Source organism: Elephas maximus, chromosome 15 (genome assembly GCF_024166365.1).
Source record: "Elephas maximus indicus isolate mEleMax1 chromosome 15, mEleMax1 primary haplotype, whole genome shotgun sequence".
Lineage (NCBI taxonomy): Eukaryota > Metazoa > Chordata > Mammalia > Proboscidea > Elephantidae > Elephas > Elephas maximus.
This window is the reverse complement of record NC_064833.1, coordinates 4095048-4122988: the sequence shown is the minus strand read 5'-3', so window position 1 is coordinate 4122988 and position 27941 is coordinate 4095048. Positions and strand designations below refer to the sequence as shown.

Below are 27941 nucleotides of genomic sequence, written 5' to 3'. Positions count from 1 at the left end.
ACAGGGGCCGGTGGGCAGAGTCCAGCGAGAACTGAAGGCTTGGCATTCACCGCCTGGGAATGGTTCCTCCTATCACAGCACTCACAGCAGCAAGCAAACGCACAAGTAGTCAAAAATAAAAACCCGGCTCCCTTCATGTCCTGGCCAAATGCAAAGCCGACATCAAAGAGCTGCTGAGGCTCACACCCTCTACTCCTGGGTTCTTTCATGAAGCAGCTGGTCAGCCATGCGACTCTGTGCACACAGGGTACGTGCCGGGGAATACGAATAGGATGGGAAAGCATACGGCATTCTCTATTTCTGTTTTTTTTTTTTTTCTGGATGTGTGACTTGGAGAGCAGGTGCAGGGCTTCCATGTGGCCAGGATCCCTCACTGCCCTGAGGGGGAACCTGCCTGAGAACGCCAACAGGGTCTCATTGCTGCCCTCGCCCCATGGCGCCATGCACTGTGGGGCCCCACCCACACCCTGCGCCAGAGCACTGGGTTCCCTGAGCTATTATCAGGGCCCAGACAGCACGCACTCCCAAATCACAACGCCCCATCTGCAGCTCCCCCTGCTGCCCTGTGACTTCCCAAAAGGAGGGACTGTGCCTTGTTTATCCCTGTGTCCTCCAGGGCCTGGGGCAGCATCACAGGGCCCAATAAGCTTTAGGTGAACTAATGGGTGGTCCCAAGGCATAAAGGACGTTGATGAACTTCCAGAGAATTCCGAGGTGGACTCAGACATGGCAAACAGAGGACAAGCCACAAGCAGAGGCTGGCGATGGCACCCTTACAGAGCCTCTGCGCGCACTGAATGGTCGTTTCTCCGTCCAGGCAGCACTGGGGTCGGGTAGCAGGGGCAAGGCGATCACCCACATGTTGAGACTCTGTGCGACCATCAGGAACCACAGCCCCAGACAAGCTGTGAGGGTGGCCCTGAGATTTACGTGGCAGTGGTCAGTGACAGGAAACCCCGGTGGTGTAGTGGTTAAGTGCTACGGCTGCTAACCAAAGGGTTAGCAGTTCAAATCCGCCAGGCGCTCCTTGGAAACTCTATGGGGCAGTTCTACTCTGTCCTATAGGGTCGCTAGGAGTCAGAATCAACTTGACGGCACTGGGTTTGGTTTTTTTGGTTTGGTCAGTGACAGGGTCCTCCACGAAGGGGCTGTTGCTGCAGCGGACATGCCCAGAGGCCCCTCCACAGCTATCAGGGCCACCCATGCCTACCATAGACAGGGGTCTTGCCAGGCAGGATGACCACCACCAACTGCAGCCCAGCATAGGTGTTCTTCAGGTGCCTGAACATGGGTTCCACGCTGTCCGCTCCCTGGGCGTACTTGCAGAAACAAGGCTGGCCCTGGATGGGCATGCCGGCGTCTCGTGAGATCTTCCTGAGCTGCTCCGTGAAGGACCTGCAGGAGAAGGGCCGTTACAGCTGACGTGCACGGAACCCCAGACCAGCCAGGGGCCCTGCTTCCTTCAGTAAAAACTACCAAGACATTATTTATTGATGTCAGAATCTATGTTTGAGTCCTGGCCAAAGCCAGAAACAAAAACGGCATCTCCTAAAACATGTTAGCTCACGGAGGTTAAATATGCTAACTGTATCTTAGGGTGAGGGTTAGAACCCACCCAGCGGCACTACAGAAAAAAGGCCTGGCAATCTGCCTCTGGAAAGATTACAGACAAGAAAGCTCTATGGGGCAGTTCTACCATGTAACACATGGGGTCACCATGAGTTGGAATTGACTCAACAGCAGGTGGCTTGGTTTCTTTTTGTTGTTGTTGTTGTTTGTTTATACCTGTAGGTTACTATTTACCACTAAATAGAAGACTCTGAATTGGTTCCACGTCACTACGCCAGCTGCCAATGCTCACAGTGTGCCGTGGAGGAGACACTGTCCTTATAAAGTGACACCCTGAGCAGCTGTCCCCTCAGCAGGGCCAGACCAGCCAGAGGCCGTCCCCACACTCTGGGAAAGATATACCCAGAAGCCCTAAGCACATGAGTGCCCTGCATTTTCAGGGGGTGACTAAAATTATTAGCTAACTGCCCTTTTGGATATTTTTCCAGTTACTCTAGTGTGTACCACGTGGACCTGGGTGACATAATCGCAGGAGGAAGAAAACCACAAGTGGGGTAATGCCAGTGGCCGGGCCAACGGGCCTCTGAGGTTATCGTGCGGGAATGGGCAGAGTAACAGCTTCTATTTTAAGCGTTAGAATAAAAACAGCGCTGCCGTCTGTAATAAGGTAAAGAAACTCAGAGCCAACCTAGCCAGTCAGTGTACAACTTCACACACGTTGGTGCAGTTACAGACACGTGTGTGTGGACCTGTATTTATGTCTATACGGTAATTTACCTCGGGGCCATTTAGCTCCTGGTAAAACAGAACAACAGAGCCAAGGACAGAAATAGGGTGGAAAGCCACCAGGCGCCCTGACTCAACCTGTTCAGCGTGATCCCCAAGGCCTCCCCTGGGCTCCCAGCTGGCATAGAAGGGAGACCCTGTGCTGCATAGAAGGAAGACATCAGCTCTCATCGAACAACATGTTTTGCCGGCACCGGCTCGTCACCACCATGCCCCCCTCAATGCCCCCATGCCTGCTCCACCCATAGGCTCCCAGCTTGGCCCCCACTTTCCTCCCAAGGCAAGCTGGAGAAGTCTCACTTCTCCTTTTAGTGTGTTTGGCACACAAGCACCAGTGACAACGCTGTGTTTTTATGGTGTCTGGCACCAGAGTCAGGGTCACCTCTGAGGCCGAAGGGCAGCGACCCAGTTAATCAATGTGTCTCTGTATGGCTGCGCTGACTGTCATGGATTGAACTGTGTCCCCTGAAAATATCTGTCAACGTGGCTAGGCCATGATTCCCAGTGTTGTGTGGTTGTCTTCCATTCTGTGATCTGATGTAACTGTCCTGTGTGTTGTAAATCCTAATCTCCCCTGTGGTTAATGAGGCAAAATTATGCTAGAGAGGAATGGGGGGGGGTGATGTAACACCCTTACTCGGGTCACATCCCTGATCCGATATAAGGGGAGCTTCCCTGGGGTGTGGCCAGCATCACCGTTTATCTACAAGAGATAAAAGGAGAGAGAAGGTAGCAAAGAGACGGTGGCCTACTACTACCAAGAGGAGCCGGGAGCAGAACACATCCTTTGGATCCGGGATCCCTGTGCTGAAAACCTCCTAGACCCAGGGGAAGACTGACGACAAGGACCTTCCCCCACAGCGGGCAAAGAGAGAATGCCTTCCCACAGAGCTAGCACCCTGATTTTAGACTTCCAGCCTCCTAAACTGTGAAAGAATAAACCTGTCGGTCAAAGCCATCCAGCTGTGGCACTCCTGTTACAGCAGCACTAGGTGACTAAGACACTGACCGACGGGCCAACTCCCCAGGAGCCTCAGAGCTTCCCAGGGTGAAGAGGCCCTTCTGCACCACCCAGGCTTCCTGGGCCAGTGCCAACGGTGGGTGCTGGAGAACAGGGGGACCCAAAGCTTTTTCCTATCTCCCCACCACACTCAGCAATTCTCAGTTGCTCCCCCTTGCCTGCGGAAGTGAGAAAATGCTCCCCAGCCTTTCTGCCTCTCTGTTTTACCAAAATCTCTTCTCCCTTCTGTCTTCATTTCCTCCTTCTCGCTTAATTTACAGAAATGTGAAGCTAAAGTGTTTTAAAAATAATTTTGGTTCACTGAATCCAATTTTCTTTCTGGCTTTTGCACTTTCAAGCTTAGTCTTCAGATGCCATTTTGTTTCTTTTATGTGGTTGTTGCTTTTGCTGTTGGTTGCTGTTGACCTGATTCTGACTCATGACGACCCACGTGCCCTCTGCCAATTCCCCATGCTCACTTCAACAGTGGGTCCAAGAGGCAAAAGCAGGGTTTCCACTGCAAGGCGGCCCACGTTTCCCGGCCCGGCCCTTCTGGGTGAGCACTCTCTGATGGAGAGAAGCTGCCCACCCTGCTGTCAGAAAGCGAGCTGAGGTCCCCGGTGCGCCAGCCTCCTGAGCGCTCGCCACCCCCGCCCGCCCAGGCACCCCTGACTTGCAGCATGCTTACTTCAGGTGGACCTCAGTGCACTGGCGCTGGGGGGCAAAGCAGGCGATGGCCCACACCTTGATCTCGATGCCGGTGTGAAACTGTTTGTTCCTCATATCCCACACACCTTGCACAGGGGTGGCGATCGCTTTGTTCTGCAAGTGGCAAGAAGTTTAGAGTGAGAAAAAATGGGGAATGGGTTCCTTTGTCCTTGGACTTTGTCATCATCTTTATCACGGTCGGAAACCCTGGTGGCGTAGTGATTAAGGGCTATAACTGCTAACCAAAAGGTCAGCGGTGCAATTCCACCAGGTGCTCCTTGGAAACTCTATGGGGCAGTTCTACTCTGTCCTGTAGGGTTGCTGTGAGTTGGAATCAGCTCAACAGCAATGGGGTTGGTTTTTTGTCACAGTCAGTCCTGTTGACTGGACAGTGGCTCCTCAGGGCAAGAACCAACCCTGTGGTTTGTCCCCCTCCCCGTCTCTGCACTTGCCTAGCACCATAGGCACTCCATGAATGTTTGGCAGGGGTGATGGGTAGTTGATGAGTAGGTGGGTGAAAGGAAGATGGGTGGATGGGTGGGTAGATGGGAAAACAGATAAACGGATGGACAGAATGAGGACAGATAGATGGTAAAAAATAAGAAGAAAAATAGCACAAGCTTCTGGAAACTAATTCTACCCTAGTAGAGCGTCTGCCACACAAAGAACGATGCTTTTTAACTTTGCTGAGATCGTGAATTATCACCTGTTGGAAATATTAAAGGTATCCTGAAAGATTTTTAAAAAGGACTAAGGAAAGTCGATCCTTTATGAGGTCCCGTAAGTCTTACAGGTTAAGACTAACATAGAAAGAATGCCTCTCCTTGAACTTGGCCTCTGCCTCTGGTGATGGTTCGGAACCTGAAACAGGGCAGGTGCCAGTACGCCACCCCTGAATGTGCATGCGTGCCTGTGCACACAGGGTCCCCCTGCCCCACCCTGCACGTACCCTGCCCCCGTAGAGGATGGAGGGTGGCTGGAGGACTCGCCCAGTCACATCTGTCATCTCGTCTTTGACCATGATTCCAAATTCACGAACGTACGGATCCGTATTAAAGCTTGCACTTCGCATCTTGAAGAGAGGAAAAAAAAAGACACAGCGTCAGAAGCAGTGTTTGTTCTTTCTAGAAGCCCGTGTCTGTCCAAAGGCACGAGGGCTTCCTGGCCAAGGGCATCCCATGTGGACCTCACTCACCAATTTGCTAATCTCTTCCTGCCGATCGGGCGCGGACCTGGCAGTTGCTCTGATCATGGTTGAGGTTTGATTGTCAGTGAGTTTCTTTATACATCTCTGTCCTGCCACTATGTTACAGACCTGCGGACAGATGAAAGCTGTGGTCAACTGTGTGCTCGGCCTAGCCCGGGCACGCCCCCCCCACCCGCCACAAGTATGGTGGTGGCGGCCGCCCCTGAAGCCCACCAGGAACGTCAGGCCTGTGAGCGGCAGGAAACCGCAGCCCCCATGGCCACACACCAGCATGGCAGGCCTCTGCACTCTGGCCCCAGGGTACGTGAGCAGGGGTCGGCCTCCCTTCCGAACTGCCACATCAGAAAACCAGGGCCGTAACCAACTGAGCAGTTAGAAAAGTACCGAGAATGTAAAATACTAAAAGCGTTAAAACTTGTTTCTTATAACAGCGTTTGCTCTTCTCGCAGGTCAAGGCAGTGTGGACAGGGAGGCAGCGGGGACGTGGTGGGGGAGGGGGGCAGTGGGGACCGGGGGGCAGCGGTGATGGGGGGGCAGTGCATTCACCTACTCCTTGCTCTGCGCTGGGGCCCACTGGGCACACATCATCTCCTTTCACACTTACACACAGTGTTACTAAACCCATTTTATTCACGGGGAAACTGAGGCTCAAAGAAGGTCACTAAGTAGCCCAAATCCCACAGAGCAGAGATGGTCAATTCTGGACTAGGCACCTCAACTTGGCCTCTGCTGCTTTCTGCCCGGTCCCAGCCCCCATCCCCCGGCCCCCAGCAGCCCCTAAAGGCCACAGGCCTGAGCGCACAGGCAGTGACTTGCCTCCAGTGGAAGGTAGGTGTGTTTCTGCTCCTGGCCGACTTGTAAACACGGGAGGTGAGGGTAGCGCAGCACTAGCTTGTGCCTGTCCTTGAAGTACTGGGCCACCGTGCACTCCACCGTCTGCCCGCTCTCCTGCTGCAGAGGGAACCTGGGGGCAGAGGGGCTCAGCTGAGGATGGCCCGGGAACCCCAAAACAAGTCTGCTTTTGAGGGTTGAGCATACAGAAGGTGGTCAAAGCGCTGCCCAGGGGTCAACACCTGATCCTGCCCTTTGGCTTGTCTGGAGTATCTGGGCCCCTCAACTCTCACTCGTCTCTGGAGCCGGAAAGTGAGAAATACTCACAGGCACGTAATGCACGTAACCGTCAACTGCACGGTGTGCATGCGACGTGTGGAAAAGGGTCAGGACAAGTAAACACGTGTCACCCTGTTCCAGCAGACAGTGATGGGTCAAGCCCCTGCCCAGAAGGTGACACCTTCCAGTAGTAAAATAAAGCATGTGGCCAGTTAAGGGCAGAGAGATAGCTGGGCACCTCTACGGCTGAGCCAGGGGCAGGAACGGCAAGGCGGGGGGCTCCACACGTGAGTGGAGGCCTGTCTGGCGATGGGCCTCCCCCGTGGGGATGGTGCCACAGGAAGTGCCAACTCAGGACAGGTCCATGAAACCCCAGCTTCTCCTGCCCCGACCCACTGCTTGACCCAGGCTCCTGGGTCTCTCTGCAGACTGCCTAGTGGTGGGTGGACAGTGAGACAAGGACACAGGCCACTCGCCTTCCAGACAGGGTGCTGGCCATCGTGGTCCCCCAATGAATGGACCATGAAATAGACAAATGGACCCTTTCTGGGCCTGGGAGATGCCAACGCGGGGTATGGGGCTGAGTCCATCTCTACCCCAAAGTGAACACATGGGCAAGGCCTGTGTGGATGTGGAGGACAGACTGTGTTCTTAAATGATGACAGCATGGCAGGCAGGGGCAGGCAGGCTGCCAGCCACCCACCACTCTGCAGCCCCACGCTCAGCACTGAGGACAGGCTGACGAAAAGGGCTTCGCTCACCTGCAAAACTCAGGGTGGAAAAAGTATAGGGGCCCCACCCCCACCCCATACAGGTGGCAGTTCATTATGTGAGTTTTTTCGGTGTCATAAGAGTCTGCCTAGGTATAGTATTTGTACTGGAGCCCTGGTGGCACAGTGGTTAAGAGTTTGGCTGCTAACTGAAAAGGTCGGCAGCCCTAATCCACCAGCCGCTCCTTGGGAACCCTATGGGGCAGTTCTGCTCTGTCCTGTGGGGTCACTATGTATACAGTGTGTGTGGGGTGGGGGGTATGGTTTTGACGTTTTAAAAAAAGGATGAAGTAGTCCTTCAGAAAGAACCCCTGCTCCACGGGAGGGGGACAGTGAGAGGTGGGGCTAGTCTGGAAAGTGCTCCTTTACGTTTGGTGGCTGGCTGGCCGCCGGGTCACGTTGCAGACACGGTACTTCCTCTTCATCTGCCCACAGTGCGTGATCTCCACCTTGAGACCTGAGGATGCAGACAGACCCGCCTCAGCGCCAACCTCAGCCTGGTCCAGAGTGCCGGCTCCCACCCCAGAGTCAGTTCAAAGAGGAACCAAGTCACGGGGACCCGGGAGCAGCTGTGGGCCCCTCCCTGAGAGGGAGAGGACACAGGGTCACCCCAGGACGCCTGTCCAGGCCGCCTCGCCCACAGAGTGGCTCTCTCTGGGAAGGCCAAGGCTAACGTCCAGGCACCACTTTTAAGGATCTAGGAGATGGCGTGGGCTTGGCTTAGAGCTGGGTGTCTGCCACGTGGCCCTGTTCTTCCTTCAGGACAGCTATTTTTAACTGCTGGCCTCCCGAGCCCAGCAGGGGCAGGGGGCCTGGCCTGAGGAGAGGGCATGGAGCTGCCAGCTCTGCCAACACAGAACAGAGAGGTGAGCCACTAGCCCTGGGACCTGTGCCTCCTCCAGTGAAACCAAGGCCCGTGGTGCAAACACCTGCCAGGCTGTCGTGAGGACTGAGGGCAGCTAACGAAGACGCACCTCACACCAAGAACACCCCAAAACGTCAGCCGCCACCCTCTACCAAGGGTTAATGTCAGCCTTAACGCCCACGGCTCACCATTCCCGATTCCCCACCCTGTTTCTCTACCAAGGGGCTCTCCAGCCTTAACACCCACGGCTCACCGTTCCCAATTCCCCACCCTGCTCCTCACCCCACACAGAACATGCGTTTATCTAGGAAGTTAGTATCCCCACTCCGTGAAGGGGTTTATTTCACCTTGGGGCTAATCCACCTGATGGCTAGTGTCTCCTGCCACCTCCCCACCCTTGAAAACAGGAGCACCCACTGCCAGAGCTGGCAAACCAAAGCAGGAGCAGTCCCATCAGGGTCTCATGTCCGCCCCCCAGCCCGATGAGCCCCGACAGGCAGTTACCTTTGATTTCTTTGGTAAACTTTACCCTTTGGGAGTCTGTCAGAGGTTTCTGTTGTTCTTCAATACTTTTAAAATCCAAAACTTCACAAACAAACTCGATTACTGGCTGTGCCTTATAAAATGCTGTTGCTGAGACTGTAGGCGGGAAAAGAAAAAGACAGAAAAGGGATGAGACGTCTAGTGCCTGTCCTACGAGGCACTTTGGAAAGTGGCGGTCCAGAGACCCCCAGCGCCTGTAGGGCCGGCACACGCCTGCTCTGTCTCTCCTGAGGGCCCACTTGAGGGCCTGAGAGGCAGGAAAGCAGACAGCAAAGACACTGTGGTCCTGGATTCCACAGGGGCAGGCGGAACAGAGCCCAGAGGGAGGCCCAGCTGCCCGACACCCCCTCCACAATGTCACCCTCTGAGAGTAAAACTAGTTCTGAAAAACAAACAAAACCCAACAGATCATGGTCACTGTGCACTCTGGATTTTTTAGAACGGTTTCATTTTAAATACTGACTCTTTTTCCTGTCTAGATATTTCTGAAATTTACTGCTCCCTTTTAGGTAATTCTTTTTCTTTTTCCTTTCTTTTAAAAAAATTATTTATTTTATTTTTGTTGTTGTTGAGAATATATACAGCAGAACATACATCAATTCAACAATTTCCACAAGTACAATTCGGCAACACTGATCACATTCTTCAAGTCGAACAATGATTCTCGCCCTCCTTTTCCAAACAGTTCCTCTGCCATTAACATAAACTCACTGCCCCCTAAGCTTCCTATCTAATCTTTCAAGTTGCTGTTGTCAGTTTGAGCCCATACAGATAGATCTTAAAAGAGCACAACGCTCATGCTCACGTAAGACGTGCTTTACTAGTTAAACTATTGTTTGGTTTTAAGAAGGCTTCAGGGGATATTTTTGGCTTAAGGTTTAAAGGTGATCTCAGGGCAATAGTTTTGGGGGTTCATCCAGCCTCCATGGCTACAGAAAATCTGGATTCCTTGAAAATTCATGGTTCTGTTCTGCATTTTCCCCCTTTTGATCATGACCCTTCTGTAGAATCTTCAATTAAAATGTTCAGTAATGGTAGCTGGGAACCACCCAGTTTTCTGGTCTCATGGTAGAAGTGGCAGTTGTACACAGAGGCAATTTTTTTCAATAAATCCATAGCCTGGCAGGCATGGTCTGGAGCGTCAGTACCTCCTCAGTTCCACCCTGCAGCCACTACCAGGCTTTGCTTACCATCGATATTCAGCATCATTTTCCAAAGTGAAGGCCGGACGGACTGATGGAAACCGAACCAGACCTCACGGCCCCCACCTAGGGGGTTTGAGCAGCCCTCGGAGGCAGTAAAGAAGGAGCGGCCCACAGGGGTGTACCTGGAACAAAAGATCACCTTGCGTGAGCATACACATTTCTAGAAACAACAGGTCACGATGTTGCAGGTCACCAGCGTGACTAGGCAGGCACTCACACGCTCCTGCTTCTCTACTCCTCACAAAGCTGCTTTCACTACACTGCGCTGGCCCATGCTCACGCCTGCTGCGAGGGATGCGGTGTGGGTGGGGGGCACTGCAGCCCTCATCCCATTGCTCAGCAGGTGGTGAGAGTGGTTTGCCCTCGAGACCGCTCAGGGTGGGGGCCACAGGGGGAGCTCCCTGGTCTGCCGCCAGCAGGAGCTGGGTTCTCCCCCTCCAGCACCGCCCTGCTTTACTATTTTCATTTCCCCAGTAGCAGATCCACGCCCCCGTCACCATCCCGGCACCTAGGATTCTCTGGCTGTTATGGCTTGGATTTATCTCCCCAGAATAGGTGTTGTAAATCCTAGCCTCTATGCCTGTGGTAACAACCCCATTTGGGAATGGGTTGTCTTTGTTATGTTAATAAGACAGGATTAGTGTAGGATGTTCTTGAGTTACTCTCTTTTCAGATATAAAAGAGAATAAATAAATGAGAAAAGCAGAGACTGGGGGGCGGAAGGGGCACAAACAGCCACAGGGAGATTGCCCAGGAGCAGAAATTCAAAGAGACAAGGACCTTCCTCCACAAAGAGGAAGCCTTGCCCTGGAGCTAACGCCCTGAATGCCGACTTCTAGCCTCCTAAAAAAAAAAAAAAAAATTTTTTTTTTGACTGTGAGAAAATAAATTTATGTTTGTTAAAGCCACCCACTGTGGTGTTTTTGTTATAGCAGCCCTAGATAACTAAGACACTGGCCGGTCCTTGGTCCCTGCCTGGTGCCACTCACCTCATGGATGGCAGGTGCCTCATGACCACGTCCAGGGCCTGGATGGTCTCGAAGGGGACGCTGGGCAGCCGCCCCGAAAGTGCATCGTGTAACGCCTGTAGGCTCACGCAGGACACCCACTTGATGGACACTTTGAAGATGCGGTCTTTGCCTTCTCCTGGCAATGTGACCTCAAGCTCCACCTGCAGGGCCCAAGGCACACACGGTCATCCACGCACCACCAGAAGGGCAGACGCTGGCTGTGGTAGGCCTCTGGAACACTCCTGGGCTCAGGAAATTGAGCTCAGTCCTTTACACACACACACACACACACACACACACACACACACACACAGAATGTGACACTTTCCTCCACGGTTTCTGGGTGCCGACGCTGTGCCAGGTCAAGTGGACAGAGACCGCTCCTCAAGGAGGTCACACGGTGGCAGGTGTGGGAGGAGGCAAGAGCCGCTCAGCCTGGGGGTTCAGGAAGGCCTCTCTGAGGTGGGCCCAGAAGACCTAAGGGCTGCAGCTTGCCAGGGGCGTTAGTCATTCTCCAGTTTTCGTAGCGCTGAGGAGGCTGCACCAGGCCTGTGACAGGGGTTCCCGTTTTCTGGGTCCCTAAAAGCCTATGAGCTAGCTCGGCAGTGAATAAATCACAAACAAAACGCCTTCTCAGAATAGCTATGTGATAAAACAAACAGAGCAAAATGCTAAGTAACAACTGTAGGCTCCAGATGGGCGCTCCGTGTCCAACTCTTCCACCTTTTCTGTATCATTAACGTTTTTCACATTAAAGTGTCGCTAAATCGTAACCTTTGAAACCAAGGGCGAGGGACAGCGAGGGATCAGACGCTGGCTTCTGCTGGAAGCCACCCTACAGAGCCCTCCCTTGTCTTGACTGTGTGAGAAGGCGTGGCAGGACTGTGGCCTCCAGGGACTAAACATGCAGCGACAGCCACCTCAACTGCAATAGCACTGATCAGAATTTCCTGGGGAGAAATTAAAATTCTTAGCCAGACCCTCGGTATATTGGCCACAGGGGCCTGAGCAGTCCAGAACAGCCCTGTCTGACAGAATTTGCTGTGACAATGCAAATGCGCTAATCTGCACAGTCCAGGATGGTGACCACTGACCACATGTGGTATTGAGCACTTAAAGGTAGCCAGTGTGACCGAGGAGCTGAGTTGTCAACCTCGTTTACTTCTGATCTAAATGGACAGAGCCCCAGTGGCTAGTGGCTACTGAACTGGGCACGGACAGCCTACGAAGTGCCCCATGGAGCCACACCAAATCCACGTGCCTTTTCTCAGTTTCTGATGTGGCCTCCCTGCAGTCCTGTGTGCCACGTTCTGCCCGGGTTCATCTTCACCCATCACTTCCCCCCATGACTTAAAGCCCTGCAGTCACACCATCGTTTGGCAGTGACTAACACATTCCACAGAGACGGCTCCACAGAGCCCACTCAGCTGATGACTGAAGCCTAGAAAAGCACCTTCGATGCCTGCTGATGCTACTTCCCACTGTTGGCTGAAAGTTCATCTGAGAGCTCACAGACTATATGTATACTTGATCCATAATCACCCTAAAGTCCCAGTAAGATGTTTGCTATTAGCCACATCTCACACATGAAAAAAGCAGACCCCCCCCCCCAAAACTTAATAAACAGCCCAAGTCCCCACAGGCACTAAAAGGCAGAGATGAGGGTTAGACCAGGCTGGTCTGACACCAAAGGCCCCTTCTCAACACCAGATGACCAAGGGGCACGGTCATTCTCGGGGCTACACAACACAGATACACAGCCACCGTTGATACGCCCAGCTGCTCCCCCACCACTACCCAGGCCTCGGGCCCAGGCCCCCTCCCACCCAAAGGGAGGACGGGCACACTATCGTGCCAGCCCTGCACAGCCGACCTGTGAAGCCCTCCCCTCACGGCCCAGCACACACCTCCACGGCCTCCAAGTCCCAGGCCAAGCAGGACCCGACTGCTCCTGACACACTCATCCATTCATTCAACAATTCTGTAGGCATCTCCTCCTCTATGCGTCTCATCGTCCACGACCCCGCAAGCTCGGCCCCCAAGGAGCCCCTTCCCTTCTGTACCTGCTACACCTTGTCTGAGCCTCACAGAGCCGTAAGCTACACAGTACTGCAGCCACCTGAACACCTGTCCGCAGGGAGACGCACCCTTCTCATGTGCCCTGAGCTCCATCCAGCACAGGCCCACCCGCCCCAAAGTGGAAATGGGCTGAAGGTCCATTCCTAGGGGAGGGGGAAATAAGCTTGGTGTGTTCATGGAGCAGGAAACCCTGGTGGCATAGTGGATTAAGTGCTACGGCTGCTACCAAAGGGTCGGCTTGGGCTTGGTTCACAGAGCAGTGAAAAGGGAACAAACTCACCAAAGCAGATGGATTCCAACTGTCTACTATCGAGCAAAGGTGGCAAGCCATGGGAGGACACTACAGTACGGTTCTTTCAGAGCTCACAAACAGGTAGAAGGGAAGAAGACAGTGTTGGCAAAGACACACACAGGTGACGAAAACGATAAAGAGGAGTGGAGAGGCCTATGAGACAGAGTAGAACTGCCCCATAGAGTTTCCAAGGAGCACCTGGTAGATTCGAACCTCTGACTTTTTGGTTAGCAGCCGTAGCTCTCAGCCCCTACACCACCAGGGTTTCCAAAGAAGAGGCCAGTGAACACAAATCCCCGGGACAGTGGTCGTCAGGAAGAGGAGGAGGCGACGCAGTCGTGGGGGTAGCCTGCAAGGGCTCAGGGGTGGTAGGAGGGGATTTCTGGGTGGTGGGTTCACGGGTATTTATTACTACCTTATTTTTTTAATTTATTTTACTTTTTCACTTTAATTATGTTTATTACTCATTTATTTTATATTTTGTTGTTGAGAATATACACAGCAAAACATACACCAATTCAACCATTTCTACATGTACAGTTCAGTGACATTGATTGCATTCTTCGAGTTGTACAACCATTCTCACCCTTTTTTGAGTTGTTCCTCCCCCACTAACATAAACTCACTGCCCCCTAAGATTCCTATGCAATCTTTCGAGTTGTTGATGTCGCTTCGATCCCATATAGATCTTAAAAGAGCATACTGCTCAAGCCAGACATTCTTTACTAGTTAAGCTAAACTACTGTCTGGTTTTAAGAAGAATTTAGGGGATATTTTTGGTTTAAAGATGATCTCAGGGCAATAGTTCCAGGGGTTCGTCCAGCCTCCCTGGCTCCGAATAATTTGGTATCCACAAGAGTATTACTTTTTTTATACGTATCTTGTTAACTGGATTTCAAAATAAAAATTCAAATAAATCATATAAAAGTAATAATAACTAAAGGCTAACACTTAACTTAGCACTAACAATGTGACAAGTCCCCGGGTGGCATAAAAGGTTAACTCACTCAACTGCTAACCAAAAGCTTGGAGGTTTGTTTGAATCTACCTAGGAGCGCCTCAGAAGAAAGGCCTGCAACCTACTTCCAAAAAATCAGCCTCTGAAAACCTTATGGAGCGCTGCTCTACTCTGACACACGCGGGGTCACTATGAGTCAGAATCGACTTGATGGCAACTGGTATTGGTACCGGTAATTATTTAATTCACCCAATAACCTATTCTTCCTGACACCCTCTCCTCCACCTCCACCTTCAGTCAGGGGAGGAGTTGCCAAGATCACGCGGCAGTAAGCAGAGGACTGTCCCTCTCTGACAGCCGGTTCCACAAAAGGAGACAGAGCCTCAGTGTGGCTGGGGCCAGCTGCTCCTGCTGGGGGTGGGTGCTGGGGTGGCCTAAGTGTGGACAATGGGAAGGCCGTTCTGCTGACAATAGGAGAGAAAAGCTGCCGGTTCCCTTTGTTCCCAAGGGTACCCCAAGGCACAGCACAGGGCGGGGTGAGCTGTGAGTGGGACCAGCGAGGGTTAATGTCTGAGTTACATGGAAACCCCTAGACTGTGACGGGCCAGCTAAGGAGTCCAATCTCTCCAGACGGACCACAGACACACAACCAAGCCCCCTTGTTCTTGAAAACCATCGGGGTGAAGAGAACTGGAACTGGGCCAGGAAAGGTTCTACAACCAGGACAAAGGCCAGGAACCTCACTTTAAAGGGTGCAGAGGAGCTGCATGGAGCGGGAGAGAGGGCGAGAAGCAGCTGGGTTAAAGGGTTCTTGTCCAGGACGTGTTCGGGTCCCAGGCCAGCCCATCACCACCATCTGTTGCTGGGGAAGGAGGGCAGGGCTGGCAGAGGCACCCTGCCACGGCAAGGACTTCAGGCCTGGCTGTGGCCCTCCTGGGGCCTGCCGGAGGGGCTGGTGCCAACAGCGGCAGCTGCTGGGCCTCATTCCAGAGTCTCCCCGGAGGGGACGTGCAGGCCGCGTCTGGTTTCCAATGTGCTTGGGGAACTGAGTGTTTGAAGGCCCCTGTGTCTCTGCACAGTGACACGTCTCCCCACCAAGCAAGTGGTCTCCCCTCTGGGTGACCTTGCCACAAAACCACGGGATCTCAAAATTGCCCTCAGAGCCAAAACCAGCACCTCTGAGCCGAGATGGCTCCATTCAAGACACTTTGACAAGTGTGCTGCTCCTCTGGGGGACCCTCAACCCAAGGGGTGGCAGGTCAGCCCCTAAGACACAGGCCGGGGAGACCCACACCTTGTGTGTCAACCCCGAGAGCAGAGTAGGAAGCAGAGATGTCCCCAAGACTGGGTTCTGGCCCTCCAGCACCTCCCAGGATCTCCCACCTCTGCCCACTCCCTGCCTGTCTATCAAACATCCCTGGGCCCCCAAAGTGCAAAGGGTTCTGCTGCTCTGTCAGAGTTGGCCTCGGCCGCCCCAGCTCCCTGGACTCCTGGGGGTTCACACCACTGTAAAAATGCTGGGGATCCCAGCACCGAGAAGGAGCTTAGTCCTTTTACACGATCATTAAAACACAAAACCAAAATTCTAAAATCACCTGCAGAGAACTTGCAGACCCCCTGCCCCCCCACCTCCCAATATCTCCGTGGATGGCAGTTTGACCCTGTGCTCAGCTGACCTGCCCTCTTCTCGAACCCGAACACGGGGGTTAAGACGCCAATTGTGCAGGTCTCTCTCGGGGGGAGCCAGCTTGGGTTTGTATTAAAACTACTGGTTGTTTGTCTTCGTATGTACGACAAGGATGATTTCTGAGCTCGGTCTTTGCTCATCCACAGCTTACAAACAACTCCCACTATCACCCTGGAGCGAAGATGGCACTGGCCAGTGACAACCTCCCGACAGAAAATTTTTACTTTTTAAATAACACCATGACAAGGATAGCAGACACTAAGAGAAGGTGACACTTTAATACAGCTCTGCTCCTGGGCTGATGCATTGCGATCATCACCATTTCAGGGAAGTCACCGGCTGCAGCACAATGCTCGTTTTGTTTCACTGCCGTCCACTGCATACACACCTGTGTCTAAACCGACACCTTCCACGGGGGCTTTACAATTCCACCGTCTCACCTAGTGGTTCTCGGTGGCGGCTTGTGGTTCGCGCTGAGTGTGTGTACGCGCGTTAAAATGTCAAAGTCTGCTGGTTCCAAGCCGTCCTGAGCTCCTCTCTCTGGACTTAGACAAGTCAGCCCTCTGTTTTTGAAAACCACAAACCAGGGCAAGGTGGTTTTTATGGATCCCAGTAGGAGGCACAGAGCCAACTGGCTGCTCCTTCTTCCTAGATGAACTGATCCAGTGTGTGACCCGGGGAATAACAACCTGTACAACACGCTGCATTTTATTCACCGGCACGTTACTGACGCAGACACGTCTTCACGGACTCACCTTATCCCTCCCGATTGGAAGAGGCATGGCTGTGTAAAGGTTCTTTCTCCCATCAAACACCGGCTTCCGATCCCCAAAGATCTGTGTTTTAAAGTGCTGGACCATATGTTCCACTATTTCCCTGCAACAAAGGCAGAATTCAGGCAAAGAGTCAAAAAAATCAGGGAAACAGCATACCCAGATGACACTTTCCTGACACTGGTTTCTAGGCGACGTTGTAAGACCTTTCAGTAACACACGACTTGCCAGCTTCCTCCTAGATGGACTCAAACTAGGGGAAGCGGGGCATTGCTGATTACGGTGGTGGGAGAGTTGGCAGCAATGATGGGTGACGGCTGCAGATAGAGGCTCTCTTTCCCCCCAGTTCTTCATCGTCGGACCATTCATCATCACACAAACTGCCTTGTAGCAACTGGAACACAATGGCCAACCCAGAAAAGCCCATCCATTCCTATCAGCTTGTCTGTCCTTTGCCATGCCTGCTGGGGAGATTTTCCTTTTCAAAAATTCATTGTTTCATTAATTTCCAATTACATAGGTTTTTCTGCTAATACATTTTCACCATAAAAGTTTCAGATACTGATCCAAGCCAAAAGTCTGTCTAGACTACAACCACCTCTCAGGTCGGTCTCAGAGGTAAACTTAATTTCAACCCTACGCATTTACATAAATACACACGTACTTAGAAAAAAGTAGTCTCGTTGTTATTGTGTAAGTATACAGGATTAATAGGCACAGGGTTCTGAAGGTTGCTGTCTTCCCACCGTCTCTGAGATCTTTCCTTGTCCCTATAAACGAAGTGGCCATAAAGTCTAGAAATACAGGCATTGTTTTATCATGTCCTAACTATAATAGAATATTAATAAACTGTTCACAATCTGGTTGCCTATGCTTCCAGGCCTGGTGTTCACACTGTGCAGGTCCACTTCATGGCCATCAACGGTTCCACAGCATTCCCTAGTATGACACCCCACTGTTTACTGAGCCATATTTTTACTGATCAATAGACGGATCTTTTTTTTTTTGTTCTGTCTTTAAATATTGGAACAAACAGCCTCATGAGTATCTCATGGGCACATGTGTAATAATCTCTCTGAGATAAACACTCAGCAACAGAATTGTTGAGTCAAAGAAAAATGCAGTATTTTTATTTTAATATACACACCAAATCACCTTCTCAAGTCTGTACGGTTTACACACCCGCTAGTGGACAGTCCACCACTCATCTGTCGGTCTGTCCTACTGTGGTGGCTTGCGTGCTGCTGCGATACTGGAAACTAAGACACAGGGCCGGGCAGTGTCTTGTTCTGTTGTACACAGTGTTGCTATGAGTCAGAAGCGACTCGACGGCACCTAACAACAACAGTGACAGCGCCCAGGTCACACAGCAGTGAATGGGAGGCAGCAAATTACATTTTGTTTCCTTCCATCAGATACGTGTTTCTCATTTCCTCTTCTTACCCCATCAGATCGGCAGGGACCGGACGTCAGTTCACGGGTGCTCACGCGCCCTCAGCCGACGCACCCCTCACTACTGTCCCCGCCGCTCTACAATTTTTTCCTAAATCACTTCTCACTTTGTGTTCATTTTTGATTCCCCCACTCCTTCTGCATACCTGCCTTTTGGGAAGGGGCACTTTTTATATCTGCTTTTTATTCTAAGCTGCCTAAAGTCTTGAAAACAGGCGGGTTATAGGTAAAGAATAAATATTACCCAGGTGCTATTAGCAACTGCCTTAGAACGCGTGTTAAGTTTTGTTGTTTTCCTAAAGAAAAGCTTGTCAGAGAAGTAATACTTTCAAAGGGCCAAAATACTTTCAACTTAAAATGTTTTTGATCTCACCCCACATTATAGCACAAACACATGTACTGAACGGCTTTAACCGCTGCAGGGTCTGCCAATTTCCCCCATCCTTCCATTCGACAGGTGGTAAAACATTCCAAGGTCTTTTTTGGGTCAAACGTGACAACCAGATTCTAGACTCTGGGACCACTTTGCTCTCTCTATCTTCCGCCATGAGTAAGCCTGTTTCTAAAGGATAATGGGAACCAACTGCCATTGAGTCGACTCTAATGGCTAGTGACCTCCTGTGTGTGTCAGAGTAAAACTGGGCTCCACAGGGTTTTCAACAGCTGGTTTTTCAGAAGCAGGTTGCCAGGCCTTTTTTTCGAGGTGCCTCTGGGTAGAGTTGAACTACCACCGTCTAAGAACCTCTGTCCATCAGTCAGGTAATACCCCAATGCCCTTGCATGGTCAATGAGCTTCCATTTTAGGTGAAAGGCCCTTTTCCAGCCCGAGGAGGCCCTGCAGAAAGCTCTCCAGTCATGTGGCACGGCCCTCCCTCTCCTCAGGAACAGAACGACGGCTGCTGACAGAGCTCTAGAGGAACAAGGAGGAAAGGGCAGGAGGAAAGATGAGGACAATACCCCCCTCCTCTACAGCCCACCCAGTGCTTCTGAGCAGAATGCTGCTAATTTCATCTCACCGTCATGTAATCATCTCTGTACCCACAACCACGCTGAAAGCATCTCAAAGTCACTCCCACGACAGGGAACGCTGATGGGTTTTCCCACCAGAGATTCAGGGCACACTGGGCCAGCGTTCACCATCATCATAAGGTCGTGTGAGTAACTGAGGAGTGGTGGCCTTTTGCTGTTGACCTTGCACGAAGCCTAAATGTTGGATTTGCTACCTACTGCTACGGACTGAAATGAGTCCCCCCAAAAACATGTGTTATAAATACTAACCCCTATACCTGTGGTGGAAACCCTGGCGGCCTAGTGGTTAAGTGCTATGGCTGCTACCCAAAAGGTCAGCAGTTGGAATCCACCAGGCACTCCTTGGAAACTCTATGGGGCAGTTCTACTCTGTCCTATAGGGTCGCTATGAGTTGGCATCCACTTGACAGCATCCACTCGACAGCAACGGGTTTGGTTTTGGTTTTCATACCTGTGGTTATAATCCCATTTGGGAATAGGCTTTTTTTTTGTTATGTTAACGAGGCAGGATTAGTGTAGGGTGTGTCTTACAATCAGTCTCTTTTGAGGTATAACAAGAGCAGACTGAGCAAGCAAGGAAGCAAGCAGGCAGAGATGAGGCAAGACAGGTACCAAGCCACATGAGATCTTCCAAGAAGCCAAGGAACAGGACCTTTCCCCAGAATGGACAGAGAGAGAAAGCCCTCCCCTAGAGCTGGCACCCTGAATTCAGACTTCTGGCCTCCCAAGCTGTGAGAAAATAAATTTCTGTTGTCTAAGGCAGCCCACTTGCAGTATATCTGTGATGGCAGCGCTAGGAACCTAAGACATCTACCATATGAACTACACAAGGTTTTGAGAACTCAGAGCTAAGATGCCATCTCTGCTTCAGCAGAGACTGTGGTGGGGTGGAGAGACAGGCAGATGAGAAGGGGTGCTGAGCACTAAGATAGCATTACTCCCAGGTACAGACACTGGCGTGAACAGGGTGCTCTGCATCTGCCTTCCCTCCACACTCTGAGCATAAGCATGCGTACTGCCAGTCCAGGCTGACTCTCCTTGACTAGGGTAGGAACTGTCTTTCTTGCCTACCATTGTATCCCTGGGGGCACAGCAACTCACACATGAGCAAAGGTTTCACAAGTGGCAACTGGTTGCATGATTGGTTGGCTGGATGGATGGCTGGTTGGTTTGTTGGAAGAATGAGGGAGGGAATCAACATGATGGCACACAGGGTCAAGAACTAACAAAAACTTTAACTCCAACACTTTTCTACACTGTTCTGGCTGATCATGATTTTGAGGCTGGATCTTGGCCAAAGTCTATCAGAATTTATAGTAAAATGAAGAACCCTAAAGGTTCACACATTAAATAGACAGCAACCCTCAGGATGGCTCCAAACCGAGGGGAGCTTTTAGCTTGTGGCAGAATGTGGACTGGCCCTTGGCCACAGAAGCACAGCTCAAGCCCCACCTCTGTCACCACTGTGTGACCCGAGACAATCTAAATATTGGGTAACTTCAGGATCTCAGAGGAGTTAACTACAGCGGGAAGGTGGCAGCACAGCCAGGTAAACGCAGCACACTTTAACCACTATCAGCCTTTTCTGGTGCCAACTGACAAAGCCTTAGTCATGCCTACTTTCATAAAAGACGGCTTCTTGTGCACTGTGGTCAATGGCCAAAGAACCCAAGTGCTGCCATACAGAGCCCTGGTGGTGCGGTGGTTGAGAGCTACAGCTGCTAACCAAAGGTCAGCAATTCGAATCCACCCGCTGCTCCTTGGAAACCCTATGGGGCAGTTCTACTCTGTCCTGTAGAATTGCTGAGTCAGAATCGACTCGATGGCAACAAGGTTTTTGGCCACCATATCAATGAAAAGCCCAGAAAACGCACATGCTCTTTCAGTTCCAGGAGTATGTTGTAGATCACAGATCCACACAGATGTTTCTCTCCCATGGAAAACTAAAAAACAAACACACATTTAGCTTAACTTGTAAAGAATGCCTGTCCTGAGCATTGTGCTCTTTTAAGATCTACCTATATGGAATCAAATGGACAACAACAACTCAAAAGATTAGATAGGAAACTCTGGGGATAGTGAGTTCGTGTTAATGGGGGAGGAACAACTTGGAAAAGGAGGGTGCAACCATAGTTGCACAACTTGAATGTGATCAGCGTCGCTGAATTGTACATATAGAAACTGTGGAATTGGTGTATGTTCTGTTGTGTATGTTCTCAACAAGAACAAAAATTAAAAAATAACTACAGTAACCAACAAGCCCAGTTGTGGAGAGTGACAAAGCACAAGAGACCCAGTAAGGGCTCTGGGAAGACCTTCAGTAAAGAAAGCTGTTTCTTTGACTGGGCTGTGCCCAAGGCTTTTGTCCAGAGGCGTGCTTTTAGTAACTTCACATTTAAAGGGTTTATATCGTTCTCAGCATACTCCAGGCATGCTGATGGAATCCAACTGTGCAGTGTTACAGATAAGGGAACGGAGTCCCTATCTCTTATAAAGGTCGTGACTGGGAAAAAGCATTACAGCAAAGAGGACCTCAACTGTAAAGAACTTGCTGAAAAGCAAAAATACAAAAGAAAATATTCAGGGCAAAGAAGAGAAATTACATAAAAGGAACTTGTTGGAAGAGTGAGGGAGGGAGGAAGTCATGACATGATTACCTATCATGGAAGACAGAACAATGAAATGGGTATATACAGGCAGTTCTCAAATTGCAAACGAGTTCCATTCCTAAGTGTGTCTTCAAGTCAAATTCGTACATAAGTTGGAACAGTTAGGTACAGTTTGTTTCTAACATCAGCCAGTCTAATGTCTTAGTGTATAGCGTACCTTTCTGTGCATAAAAAATATGAAACATTTCCAGACTAAAACATCTTTAACATAATACAGTAATAATAACATTTGGACGTGCATCACAAAGTAGTGCCTGTTTGTTGTTATAAACCATTGTATGTACTTTGAACTTTCAATATAGCAGGCTTTACAGGAGTAGGTTCATAACTATGGATTGTACATAAGTTGGACTTCAGGAGCCTAGGGACTGCCTTACTAAGAACAGTTTTAAAATACAGGAGCCAAAAAGAGAATCAGAGGGAGAAATAGACAAATTCTAATTAAACTTGGGCAAAAAATGCAGAAAGGACATAGAGGGTTGGAACATACTACCAACCTGCTCAATCTAATTAACGTTTATAGAACACCATGTACAACAACTTCAAAACACACATTCTTTTCAAGCACATGAGGGATATTTACCAAGATAAACCACATATTTAGCCATAAAATAACCCAAAGGCCCCAATGAATTTCAAGAGACTGAAATCTTACATAATATGTTCTCTAACCATAAAGGAATTAATTTAGCAATCAATGATAACAGGACATCAAAAAAAAAAAAAACCTAAATAGTTAGAAATTGAACAACATACTTCTAAATGACCCGTTGGTTAAACCAGTCACAAGAGAAGTGAGAAAATAATTTGAGCTGAATGAAAATTTCCATACATCATATCAAAACTTGTAGGTTACAGCTAAAAGAGTGCTTTTGCTTAAAGGAAAATTTAGAGGCTTAAGCAATTATATTACAAAAGAAGACAGGTTTTAAATTAATGACCCAGACCCAAAGTGAGTGGAAGGAAGAAAATAATAAAGGTCAGAGCAAAAAATCAGCAAAAAGTTGGTTCTGTGAAAAGATGAATACAGCAAAACTGATCAAGAATTTAAGAGGAAAGAAAAAAAATTATATACCAGGAATGAAACAGGGGCTTTCATTACAGGTCCTATACCACCCAAACCCACTGCCATCGAGGCGATTCCGACTCACAGCGACCCTATAGGACAGAGTAGAACTGCCCCAAATAGTTTCCAAGGAGCGCCTGGTGGATTTGAACTGCCGACCTCTTGGTTAGCAGCTGTAGCCCTTAACCACTATGCCACCAGGTTTCCACAGGTCCTATGGATACTAAAAAAAAATACTATGACGACTTTATGCCAATAAACTTAGATGAAATGGGCAAATTCCTTGAAAGGCAAACACTACCAAAACACAAGCAACAGAAAAACCTGAAGAGCCTGATCCCTGTTAAAGAAATTAAACTGTATTAAAGCACATTGTGGGGACTGTAACCAAGGTCATAGAACAATCTGTGTATAAATTGCTGAATTGGAAACTAATTTGCTCTGTAAACATTCACCTAAACCACAATATTTTTTTAAAAAATTGTATTAAAACAATTCCTTACAAAGAAATCTCCAGGCTCAATCTCAATAGTTGCAATGACAAAAGAAATCATACTAATCTTACCAAACTCTTTCAGTATACAAAGAAGAGGGAACACCTCCCAGCTTGGTATTAAAATCTGACAAGAAAAAATGGTTGAAATGTTTTGTTTTGGTTGAAATATATCTCACAACAGTAAAAAAAAATTTTAAACTAAAAACAAAGAGAAAAACTGACAAGAAAATTACAGAAAAAAGAAATTCATAGCAAAGCACTAATAAATTCAGTAATATATAAAAATAATACATCATGACTAGGATTCTATCAGAAATGCAAGGTTCAGACTTAACGTCTGAAACAACAGTCACTGTAATCCATCACATTAACAGGGGAAAAAGCAGAAAAACCATACAATCCTCTCAACAGATGCAGAAAAAGCAATGGAAAAAATTCAACACCCAACGATGCTCACCCACTTACGAAGAGAGCTTCCTCAGCCTGATAAAGGGTCTTTACAAAAACCCTACAGTTAACATATTTTATAGATGGAAGACGAAATGCTTCCCTTCTAAGACTGGGAATAAAGCAAGGAGATCTGCTTTTACTACTTCTGCTTCTGTCCCACACCGTACTGGATATCCTAGATACTCCAATACGGCAAGGGAAAGAAACAGAATACATAAAACGTGAAAAAAAATACAGCCATTTTTATTCACAAACATGATTGTTTACTTAGAAAATCCTGAGGAATCTATAAAAAAAGAAAGCAACTGCTCGAACTAAAGTTAATTTAGCAAGGTTGCAGGATACAAGGTCAATATACAAAAATCAAATTTAAGTCTCTTTACTATAGACTGGGTACTATCAACAAATAGTTGGAAAATGTAAAAAAATTTAACATCTTTGTGATATATAATTCACATACCATAAAATTCACCCATGTAAAGAGTACAATTCAATGGCTTTAGTATATTCAGAGTTGTGGAACCATCACCATCATCTAAGTTTAGAGCACGTCTATCACCCCAAAGAGAAACCCCACATCCAACAGCAGTCACTCCCAACTCCTCTCAGAAAATTTAAAATACTATTTACAGTATCATCAATGAACAAAAGATATTTAAGAATAAATTTAATGGAAAACACCTACACTAAAAATTACAAAAAACTGCTGAAACAAAAGTAGACCTAAATAAGTGGAGAGATGTACCATGTTCATGAACTGGAATAGTGTCAGTTCTTCCCAAATTGATGTACAGATTCAAAGTCAGCCAAATAAATAATGCTAAAACACTTTCTAGTTGAAATTGACAAGCTAACTCTATAATTTTTATAATTTATTTGGAAAAGCAAAGGACATAGACCAACGAAAACTATCATGATGAATAACAAATTTAGAGGACTTTATCTAATTTCAAACCTATAAAATACTGTAAAATCTCTGAATTACTATAAAATTATAGTTATCAAGACAATGAGTCACTGGCCTAAAGACAGACAAACAAACCAGAATACAGAATCTAGATATAGAGCTACACATACACAATCGATTAATTTTTTTTACAAGGTGCTAAAGTAACAATAAAAAACCAAAAAACCAAACCCACTGCTGTCGAGTTGATTCCGACTCATCGCAACCGTATAGGACAGAGTAGAACTGCCCCATAGAGTTTCCAAGGAGCACCTGGCGGATTCGAACTGCTGGCCTTTTGGTTAGCAGCCGTAGCTCTTAACCACTATGCCACCAGGGTTTCCAAAGTAACAACAGGGAAAGAAAAGTTTTTTCAATAGACCCTTACCTCACACCATATACAAAAAATAATTCAATATTAATTATGCAAGTAAGCCAAAACTATGGTTCTTCCAAGGAAAATATCTTTACAACCCTGGGGCAGACAAAGATTTTCTTTCTTTTTTTGTGGGGGGGGGCGGGGAGGGGAGGGGAGACAAAGGTTTCTTAAAGATGACATAACATAATAACCATTTCTTAAAAACCGATAAATCGGATTTCAACAAAATTTAGAAGTTCTGCTCATTAAAAGACGCCATTAAGAAAATGAACTGGCAATCCTCAGACTTGGAGAAAAATAGACCTGCATCCAGAATATATTAAATACTCCTACAAATCAATTTAAAAAAATAAATAAATAACCCAAGAAAAACAGGCAAAAGACTTCAACATAATAAATAAAATACACTGTACTAAAAATAATATACAAACAGCCTATAAACACGTGAAAAGGGACTCAATTTGTTGTCAAGAAAATGCACATTAAAAGCACAATGAGAAACCACTACACACCCACCAAAGTGTCAAAACCACACAGACAGATCAAACCAAGTGCTGACAAGGAGGTGGAGCAACTGAAGTCTCACAGACTACTGACGGCAGCCCAAGATGGTAGAACAGCTGGGGAAGCTGTCTGGCAGTTTCTTACGCACTTAAACCTACACTTACCCTTGAGCTCAGCAATTTCACTTCTAGATATTTCTCTAAGAGAAATGAAAACATCTGTACAGGAATGTTCACAACAGCTTTATTCATAATGGTCAAAATCTGGACAGCCCAAGTATCTAGCCGAATGATGAATAAATAAATTGTGCAACATTCCTACAATAAAATATCCCTCAGCGATAAAAAAAAATTTCCTAATATACACAATGATACAAATGAATCTCAGAAACATTATGCTGAGTTAAAATCTGGGCTCAAGAGAATACTGTATCATATGCTGTATGGCTCCATTTACACGCATAGGGAAAACTATCCTATGGCGATACAAATTAGAACAATGTTGGACTTTTGGGGGTGGGGACCTGACTTTCTGGAGTGCTGGTGATATACATTTGTCAAAACTCATTGAATTGTATACTTGCAGATCTGTGCATTTCACTGTACTTAAGTTTTTATCTCAAGACAAAACAGTTTTTTAAAAAACAAATGCAACCGAAACTTTCTAGGAAAAAGTCAGAAGGCTCTACTGAGGACTGAAGAACTGATTATCTTAAAATATCCTATTTTTATTTATAGAGTACCTGCATAAATTAACACATTAATAAAAGATGAAATCTAATACCTGTTAACTCTTCGTGGGCATTTTTCTGGCTTGATATCCAATTCGTAATGGTAGATGTCAATTTTTGGAATGTCCATTTCAAAGAAATTGGCCTGTAATTTGATTGTTCTCCCAGAGGTCCCGAAGTCGGGTCTCGGTGGAGGCTTGAAGGCATATCCTTGGATGGTGGGTGGTGGTGGTGCAGGAGTTGTGAGCACTAAAAAAGAAAGAGAGAGCAGCCCGTCACACAGGGAACTAGTTCTTTATGGCAGGCGTGGTACGTGGCATTGCAGAGAGCTGAGCATTGGTGCTCCTCCTGTGGGTGGTCCCGCCCCTCCCACTTGCCATGGCCCTGCGCCATCGTGCCCCCTCTTGTGCTCTCACTGTCTGCTCCACTCTAGCTCCTCCTTCACGCATGTTGACATGCTCCCATCCAACATCTGGTGTAATCTGGCCTTCCCACGCCCATCCAGACCTGTCAGTTGCAAAGACCTTGTAACTGCAGGCTCAGGGGACCTCACATGCCCTCCTCATGAATGGCTCATGCCATGGGACATCTGGCTATGTCTGTCTTTTTCAAACTGTTCCCTGCCTTGTCCTTTCCATGCTCTGTCCAGTCCCTTGAAATGTTGACTTGACCCTCTTCATGTCTCTTATCTGTAGTAAGGGAGTTCCTAATCTATAAGTGCCCTGCCCCCATCTCAGAGTTCCTGTGAAATGGAAAGTTCACAGATGATACCCACAACCAGGCTTCCATCAGTGACGCTGTGATCTACCGCTGCCCAGACCCTTCTCCACACACATCCTTCACAGCCAAGTGCACGACAGCCTCAGCTACCTGCCTTTCTCCAACCCACCCTTCCCCTTTCACCTATCTCTGCCTTAGCTCCAGTCCCCATTTTCTCCTGCATGGGCTATTACAGACACACTCCTACATGTGTTCTTGGCCTCCAGCCATACCCTCCCCCATCCATTTTCCACACTGCAGGCCAGAGTGCTTGACCTGACCCTGCTCAAACACCTCCTTGGTTTCCCAGCAGCCGCTCAAACACTTAGGCACTGGCAGACCTGCATAATCCAGCCTCGGCCCTTTCCACCCTTCCCTCCCGCCACTCCAGTAATTGCCCCCCCCCACCAGAACCAGCCTTTCACGTTTCAGCCTCCATACACCACGGCTCCCAGCCAACAATTCCAATGCAGTCACCCCTTGGGGGGCCCAGCTCAAGCACCAGCCTGAATGACCGGGTCCCTCGCTCTTCTCTGTCTCCACCTCACTTCATTCACATGGCCTGCACAGATGTGCCGCGCGATGCTGTCAGCCCACTTGCCTCCCCCTCCCCAACTGACCAAGCTGCTTGAGGGTAAAGATCACTGTACTCCTGCCGATGGCCTGATACACAAGAAGAACCCACACCATTGACAGACACTGCTCCACTCATGTGAGTGCACTGAGGCTCAAGCAGGCAAGCGGGGTCCCCAGGCCGTGGTGCTCAGGCAGGTGAGTGGGGTCCCCAGGCCGCGGTGCTCAGGGAGGCGAGTGGGGTCCCCAGGTCACGGTGCTCAGGGAGCCAAGAAGATGCTGCAGCATCAAGAGCTTTCCCGACACCAGCGGTCACGCAAAGCGCC

General features: G+C 48.8%; 1 protein-coding gene across 2 annotated transcripts in view; it reads right to left on the bottom strand.

The window, feature by feature from the left end:
- The window catches only part of AGO2 (argonaute RISC catalytic component 2), a 98177-nt gene that overhangs the window by 13867 nt on the left and 56369 nt on the right, over positions 1-27941 (bottom strand). For both annotated transcript variants that reach the window (XM_049854609.1, XM_049854610.1), the window contains exons 2-12: positions 26337-26532; positions 16545-16665; positions 10753-10934; positions 9749-9885; positions 8520-8654; positions 7520-7607; positions 6087-6234; positions 5259-5378; positions 5013-5135; positions 4044-4177; positions 1211-1395 (exon numbers count right to left, since the gene is read on the bottom strand). In XM_049854609.1, the coding sequence (XP_049710566.1) occupies positions 1211-1395; positions 4044-4177; positions 5013-5135; positions 5259-5378; positions 6087-6234; positions 7520-7607; positions 8520-8654; positions 9749-9885; positions 10753-10934; positions 16545-16665; positions 26337-26532 (1569 nt within the window). The remainder of the gene's footprint in view (positions 1-1210; positions 1396-4043; positions 4178-5012; positions 5136-5258; positions 5379-6086; positions 6235-7519; positions 7608-8519; positions 8655-9748; positions 9886-10752; positions 10935-16544; positions 16666-26336; positions 26533-27941) is intronic.